Here is an 8,025-nt window from a genome sequence, read left to right as displayed (position 1 = left end):
GACTTCTAGACAACACAATTCAAGAGTCAATCTACAACTATCAGCTTCTATACAAATCAGTGTAGAACATGTACTAGAAAACAGGACAATGAATTCTAACCCTACTGTTACATCAAATTTAAATTCATTGTTTAAAGATGCATTTGACTTAACTTTGGATGTTTACGCAAAATCCAAAAATTCAAACGCATCCAACGTTACTGATTCAATGGCCATTCCGCAAGTTACACAACTTTCTGGACCATCTGTAGCTGGTTGTTCAATATCAACTAATGTTTAACCTAAAGTTGTTCAACTAGCCACTGAAATTGAGATTGTTCAAGCTGAAGTAATGACTCAACTTGAAATTGTTGAATCCAAAGTTGTTCAATTTGAGTCTTCTCAACCAGAAGTTGAAGCTGAACACTCAGAAATTCAAGTTGTATCTAATGAGTATGATGATCAGAACAATTTGACTGATGTACAACCCTAACCTTGTACACACAAATGGACAAAAGATCATCCCCCGACTCAAATAATTGGAAGTATGAATTTGAGAGTGCAAACACAATATGCAACCGCAAATGAGTGTATGATCCTAAGCTTTCTGAGTGCTTTAGAGCCAAAGAAGACATCTAAAGCATTACAAGATCCTGACTGGAATAATGTTATGCAAGATGAACTTCAAGAGTTTGAAAGAAACAAAGTTTGGAGACTTATGCCGAGACCAAAAGAATGAAACATGAATTGTTGTTCAAAATAAATCTTGACTGGTCGCAAAAGGTTACTGTCAACAGGACAGTATTGATTATGACGAGACCTTTGCTCTAGTCGAATGCATTGAGGCTATCAAAATATTCTTAGCTCACGTGACTCACAAGAACTTCAGGATTTATCAAATGGACGTGAAGTCAACATTTCTAAATGGAATTCTCCATGAAGAAATGTAAGTGAGTCAGCCAGAAGGCTTTGTAGATCCTGAAAATCCAGATCATGCCTATGTCCTAGATAAGGCACTATACGGTCTTAAACAAGCACCTTGGACATGGTATGACACATTAACTCAATTCCTGTTAAAATCTGGTTTCAAGAAAGGTATGATCAACACTACGCTATATTTGAAAAATCAAGGTAAGCATCTGATCTTGATACAGTTTATCTTGACGACATTATTTTTGGTTCTACAAATCCTAAATTTTGCAAGAATATTTCAGACATAATGCAATCTAAATTTCAAATGAGTATGATGGGTGAGTTAAAAAAAATTCTTGGTCTTCAAGTGAAACAACTTCCCAATGGCATATTCATTAATCAATCAAAATATGTCAAAGATATTTTGAAAAAGTTTTATGTCTGATTGTTCTTCGACAAAGACTCCCATGGCTACTAGAACTTTATTAGATGCAGATTTGTCTGGTAAATTTGTCGATCAACAAAATTATCATGTCACGATTGGATATTTATTGTACTTAACTACAAGTAGACCAGATATTATGTTTACAATTGTTTTTGTGCAAGATATCAGGCTAATCCGAAAGAGTTACACCTTACTACGGTCAAAAGGATCTTAAGGTATCTCAAAGGTACATCAAATATGGGCCTTTAGTATCCGAAAGATTCTGGCTTTGAGCTAACTGCTTCTACAGATTATGACCATGAAGGTTGCAAGCTGGATAGAAAAAGCACATCTGGATCATATCAATTCTTAGGAGACAAGCTAGTCAGTTGGACTTCAAAGAAGCATAACTATGTTTCAACATCTACTGTAGAGGTAGAATATGTCGCAATAGCTAGTTATTGTTCACAAGTGCTTTGGATGAAGACACAACTTCATAGCTACGGCTATACATTCAACAAAAGTCCCTATCAACTGTGATTCCAAGAGCGTGATTGCTATAATTGTTAATCTAGTTCAGCACTCCCAGACCAAACACATAGATATCATGTATCACTTTATTATTGACCATGCTGAAAAAGGATCAATTGAAATGCATTTTGTACAAACAGATTTCCAACTTGCTGATTTATTCACAAAACCTCTTGGTGAGAAAAGGTTTTCATTTCCAGTAAGCAAGCTTGGATTGCTAAATCTGTCTGTATGAAATTTTGATCAACATGTTGAGGGAGAGTCTAAGTCTCTTAAATGACTTTAAATTGTTCATTACTAATCTATTTTTGGACTTGAATCCAAAGAGGAAGACTGATAGATTAAAAGTGTTGCATTCAAGTTCTTGTACTTAAAGTGTTTTACATTGCTTTCTAGTGTTAGCCTTTAATGCTTTCTAGTTAGACTTTACATGCTTTGTAATAAGGGGTATAAATAGGTGCCCTTGGTAGTTTGTTTAGTAAGAATTGATCATAACTTTTGAGAGATATCTTTGTTGAGAGAAAATTGTACTCTGTGAGATCTTTGAGAGACATCGTTCAAGAGCACATTGTAATTCACTGTTGCAAAGTAATAGACATATGACTTCTCAAATCTAATATGTGTTCTTGATCTTGATCTTGATCTTGATCTTGATCTTGATCTAAACTTGATTGTGACTTGAATCTGGGTTCACAATGGAAACTGTTCATGCATGAGTACTGTTCCATTGCAAAAACATATTCAAACTTTAATCTTGCTGTAAAATATGATATTATCGAATAAAATTGAATCGATTATGCTTTGATACCATGTGTAGATCCCAAATCACAGCAAAACCAAGTATTATTGAAGCAAATAGAAATGTATAGGCCTTTTTATTGATGAAAACTGTAAAGGAAACTTACAAAGCAAACTCACATCAGACGACTCTCATAATAATGAATATAAAACCCAAGACACCTATTTATAGGTATCAATTACAATGAAAGCCCAATGCCCAATTACAATACAAATAGTATTACAATACAAAACATGAAACTGACTTTATAAAAATTTCAATATCTTGGGGTTAATCTAAACCCAACAAAGTTAAGATGAGAGAGCCGTTTGTGCCATAACCAGTTGATGTCTGATAAGGCTTTAAAAAGAAAACGGTTATTCTCAGTAGGGGAGAATCCATGTCGATGACGTGTATATTTTCTAGGTGAGAGCCATGTAATACAAGATTGTCATCTTTGTTGAAGACTGAACATGTATTCTTAGAGAATTTAACTGTGAAATATTTATCACACAGTTGACTGATGCTAAGAAGATTATGCTTCAGTCCTGCAACGTAAGCAACTTATTTAAAAGTGGTTGCTCGTTCATTAATATACCAAAGCCCTTGGTATATCCTTTTCCATCACCTTCAAAGGTCATGGAAGGACCTCTTTCTTCCTTATATTCAGAGAGCAAGGAATTGTCGCCGGTCATATGTCTTGAGCATCCACTATCGAGATACCAAATGCCTTTGACTTCCTGAGTATATGTTAAGATTGAGGGATGACTTGAGGATGATGTCTCAGATGGTTCACCTTTGACATCCTTGGGCATAAGATAGAGGTAGGTTGTGTCTTCCTCATCTGAGGATGATTCGTCAGATAAATCAGTCCAGTTGTGTTCTTCAACTATAAGTCCCTTACCCTTATGCTGGTGGTTATTCGTCTTCTTATACTTCTCCCTCAATTTCAGATATTTATTGTCTTTAAACTTGAAGGAGGATGAGGTGGTGGAAGATGGCTTCACAACTCTTTTTGACCTGCATTCACTTGTAAGGTGTCCTTTGCGTTGACAGTTAAAGCAAATCGCTGAAGCTTTATCAATCGGGGTTGACTTTGGCTTATCAACGATGGTCAGAGAATGAGATCTGCGGAAATTGCTTTTTCTAGCAAACCTTTTAAAAGAATTAGTGAGAAGGGCCAAAGACTCATCAAACTCTGAAAATTAGCGCATGTTAAGTCCTCAGTGTTAGAAGGGTCTAACTCAGTGATAGAAGGAAATGAAGTGGTCGCTGAAGGAGCTTCAGAGATCAAAGCTGCAAGAGAACTTGTCAATTCTTTTGAATCTCCAAGGAGATTCTTTTCCAGCAGACGGGATTGCTCATGATTGATCAAGATCCCATAAAGAGTGCTAAGAGAGAGGGGGGGGGGGGGCATGTCCTTGACATCTTGAGACACATAGTATAGCTATGCCATGATTCTGACAAACATTCTAGGAATTTTGTCAGCATCTCATAGTTAGAATATTCTCTTCCAACTATCCTGAGGTCGATAAGAAGTCTATTTCATCTTTTTATTTATAAGTCTATTTCATCTTTTATAGTTTTTCACCAACAAAAATCCAACTTTTAATCACAAACCGAAACATGCTCAAGAAGTTCATGAAATTATTCGATTCTCATTAATTCAATCCCTATGGAAACGATCTCGGTACTTTACCACTATATTACTTGCAAACGATCATAGTGTCGACATACACTTATACTGTCACTATGAGGACTTTGTACCTACTGAGTTACCACTTTTTCCATAAAAATTAAAAGTTATTTTAATTAAAGAAATAAATAATTAATTTTTTTATGGAAAATAAAACATGGTATCTTTTTTTTTTAATTCTCAAAAACCTATTGAATAATATTTAAACGAGACCAATCATCCAGCTGGCGTTGAAAATTGAGAAGTCCAAACACATTCTCTTGCTCTCTTCTTACAAAGGGAATATGTTCCTCAGAACCCATCACCCACATGGCCTGAAAACCACAACCTTCCAGTTAAGGAATCCAGCAGAGCTCTTTGCTTACCCACTTTCTTCACCTCCATACTGCCAAACTACGAGGTACCTGCAACAACATTTTAAGGGTTTTGTTCCTAACTTATAAACAAATCTGATATGTATCACAATCTGCAGATGGAGTTGATATTAGAGGCAAAAGATGCAGAAGATTGGATTTACAAGGGAGAAGGAGCTGTTAATCTTGTTCTTTCATACACCGGAACTTCCCCCAACTTCGTAATTATCATTATTTTTACTAATTTTTTTGGTTTCAGTTTATGCATTTGGTTTCATCTCTGTTTGAGAACAACGATTTGGAGTTATTTAGAGCTTTTGTTAGTTCTTACCTGATTTTGCTTCAATCTCTCCAAACACACGTATAGTCCTTGTTGTAGTTGTGCAATGTGGCGCAGTAATTAATTAAAGAGAAACTTGAGAAATTGAGGGATTTTCCTAAAAGATTGTAGAAAAAGAACACGATAATAACAAATTAACTCGGTTGTGTTTGATTTCCTCTCTTTATGCTGCTATTTGTAGGGTTAATTGCCTATTGCAGATAGAATCTCAATTTAGATGAATAAAATTTTCAGTTATAGTTATCAAACGCAATACCCCATGTTGCAATCAACAACAAGATGTAAAATTCCTGAAATTGGAATCCAAATTTGAAATCCGAAAACTGAAGGTCAGAAACAAGCTCTTTTGAGTAAACAAAGATGACTGCAAAGAGAATAATTAATTACATGCTTAACACTTTCTATACTTGTAGTACAACATCAGGGGTTGATAAAAGACATGTTTGATTGCAAGATATTGAATATTGATTTGCATTTATACTTCGTGTAGATTGGCAAAGTTTTACGGGTGCAAAAGGTCAAGAGGAATGGATCTGAATATGAGAAAGCTCCACCAGCTTTATCCAAGCATGAGTGCCTTGTATGGAAAGAAACAAGAGACCTTTTATCTGCTTCAACAAAGGATATTGGAAATCATATCTATGCGCAACAAGTAATGTGCCCATTATTAGGTTCTCAACACATTGATGCTGGGGTATGTTTTTACTTCCTTATACACTCTGCGTCTCCTACTTTAAACTTTATCATCAACTTTATCTTGATGGTTCATGTGATAGTCTTGAGTATGGTTTGAAAAGGAGTTCTGATTAAGGCAAGCTCAATTGGCAAATAAAGACCCGTTCAAGACTGTTAACTTGAGGGCCCCATGGGTTTTTTATGACTTCTTATTGCTTTTTATGCTAGTATTTCCATCTTCTTTATCTTCTATATTTGTAACATCTATGTGAGCTTTATGTCTTGTATGGTACATGAGCTCAAGTACTGGTTGATCTTTCCAAACATGGCAGGTTCGTGTTCAGGTAACCAGGGAATTTCTAGAGTCGATACATAATGGGGTTTTATTTCAGCGCCCTTCTTGGCGAGCTGAAGATGCGAGGATAAATACCCAATGTGATTCTGCAATTCTCATGTCAGACCATTCAATTTTCCCCCATGGTAACTCTTTATCCTATCTAATTGTGTAAAAGAACTCCAATTTAAAATCATTTAGTAGGGTGATGCCTTGGTTGGAAGTTTAGGTCAAACCTTAGCTTTTCCACCTTCTTTATCAATCATCAAAATAAATGCAGCACATTATGTGATATCACAAATTTGCATATTTATATGGGGCTGCTATTAATTGCTATAGTCTCTGTCAAAGGTGGTGTTGATGAAGAAGAATTGTGCATAGCTGTTGAGATAAAGGTACATGCTTGTGTTGAGCTGTGTCTTTCCTTTTGTGAAAACATGCAATGTCTTGCTCATAATTCTTTGTTTATTTTCTTCAAACTAAGCAGCCAAAGTGTGGATTTCTTCCGATTTCAAGATTTGTAAGAGAGGAAAATGCAGCTAAGAAAAGGATATCCCGCTTCAAGCTGCATCAGATCCTTAAATTCCACCAAAGAAAGGTTGTAGCATTTTCCTCTATTATCTTCCAAGCTACACTATTAGTCTGCTAGAAATATGACCCCTTGGATGCATTTGTTTTGGTATTTCTAGATTCTAATGTGAGTGCGTGTTACATCAGATATCACAGATAAGTGAATATGACCCTTTGGATATGTTCTCTGCATCAAAAGGAAGAGTGCTAAAATCAGTGAAGGACCTCTTCCTTACCCCTCAGAATAATTTCCGGGTATTCTTGAACGGTTCACTTGTATTTGGGAGCTTGGGTGGTGGGGCAGACGATACAGATACTCGCATCGCAGAAGCATTTGAAGATACACTAAAGGATGTGATTGAAGGTGATGAGGAGGGCATGCGTACCCCTAACTTTTTGCAGCTTGTCACTGAGGCACTTTCTGAATCAGGAGTGATGGACCGGCTTCTTCAAGTTCAGAAGCTTGATGTTTTGGACATAGAAGGTGCTATTCATGCGTATTATGATGTGGTGTCTCAGCCATGTGTAGTGTGTAGGGAGTTAGGAGAAGCCAACAGATATGAACCGATACATTCACTTCCCATCGATCAAAGGGTGAAGATTGTGAGAGATTATCTGATATCTTCAACTGCAAAGGACTTGAGTCTAATCATCAGTTTTCGTCCAACAGGAAGAGGAAATCCCGCGTCTCCTTATGATGTTGTTTTTCTTGAATCAATTAACCGAAGTTTTGAATACAAAGTAAGGGTCCTTTCTGTACAACAAGATGATTATTACTATGATTATGTTGTATTCATTCTGAAGACAGAGTGTTTTTTATCAGGCATCGTTTATTGATCTGGACATGAAGCCTGTAGAGAGAATGGCATACTACTACAAGTTGGATCAAGAAATAGTGGGTTGTTACAATCGGATGATGGAAACTGTAAATCGACCAGGGAAGTCTCGTGTAGAACCAGTTGAAAACACCTCTTCTGCTTAGAAATCTCTCTTTCTTGTATTTAACTTCAAAATATGATTTTCGTCCCCATGGTTTCTCTTTTCGTCCCGTCCCTGAGGCTAATGACGTTAGAAAAAGCCTGTTAGGGATGGTCTGCTCTTTTTAGCCTTTCMTWRKWMSTWAYAAATTGTTTTCATAATAACATATTATCCTACAAATTGTTTTCATAAGAAGTAATAAATTGTTTTCATAAGATAATAGGAGATGGAATGGAGTTCACTGGAGAGGTGTTGTTAAGGTGTGTTTGAGATTGCTTATAAAAACAACTTATTGAAATAAATTAGTTTTACCGCTCCTAAATCTTACAATACTGAAACAAGTGGCAGATCCAGAAATATTGGTGACTGGGGATATAAAAATCTTGAAACGAATAACTCATCCAAACCAAAACGGTTTCAGATTATCCGGCTTGCAGTTAACCAAATAACGTAAG

The 8,025-nt window shown here is 36.1% G+C and overlaps 1 protein-coding gene across 2 annotated transcripts; it reads left to right on the top strand.

Annotated features, from left to right (window-relative positions):
• Positions 1-4,561: 4,561 nt before the first annotated feature.
• Positions 4,562-7,620, top strand: LOC112504518 (inositol-pentakisphosphate 2-kinase-like). Of its 2 annotated transcripts, none has more exons than XM_025108455.1 (8): positions 4,562-4,720; positions 4,793-4,894; positions 5,504-5,707; positions 6,021-6,168; positions 6,374-6,417; positions 6,510-6,620; positions 6,740-7,333; positions 7,416-7,620. In XM_025108455.1, the coding sequence occupies exons 2-8, from the start codon at positions 4,793-4,795 to the stop codon at positions 7,572-7,574; spliced, it is 1,362 nt and encodes a 453-aa protein (XP_024964223.1). In that variant the 5' UTR covers positions 4,562-4,720; the 3' UTR covers positions 7,575-7,620. The 2 variants fall into 2 exon arrangements, with proteins under 2 accessions (XP_024964223.1, XP_024964222.1); XM_025108454.1 differs by having other exon boundaries at positions 6,362-6,417.
• Positions 7,621-8,025: the final 405 nt, after the last annotated feature.

Source organism: Cynara cardunculus, unplaced genomic scaffold, assembly GCF_001531365.2.
Source record: "Cynara cardunculus var. scolymus isolate 2C unplaced genomic scaffold, CcrdV1 Un_Scaffold_5862, whole genome shotgun sequence".
Taxonomy (NCBI): Eukaryota; Viridiplantae; Streptophyta; class Magnoliopsida; order Asterales; family Asteraceae; genus Cynara; species Cynara cardunculus.
This window is presented reverse-complemented; position numbering and strand designations above follow the sequence as displayed.

Coding starts and splice junctions, on each gene's coding strand:
- LOC112504518 (XM_025108454.1), top strand. CDS start 4,793: ATGGAGTTGATATTAGAGGCAAAAGATGCAGAAGATTGGATTTACAAG. Junction 6,169..6,361: donor CCATTCAATTTTCCCCCATG/GTAACTCTTTAT, acceptor TAATTGCTATAG/TCTCTGTCAAAGGTGGTGTT. Junction 6,418..6,509: donor GCATAGCTGTTGAGATAAAG/GTACATGCTTGT, acceptor CAAACTAAGCAG/CCAAAGTGTGGATTTCTTCC.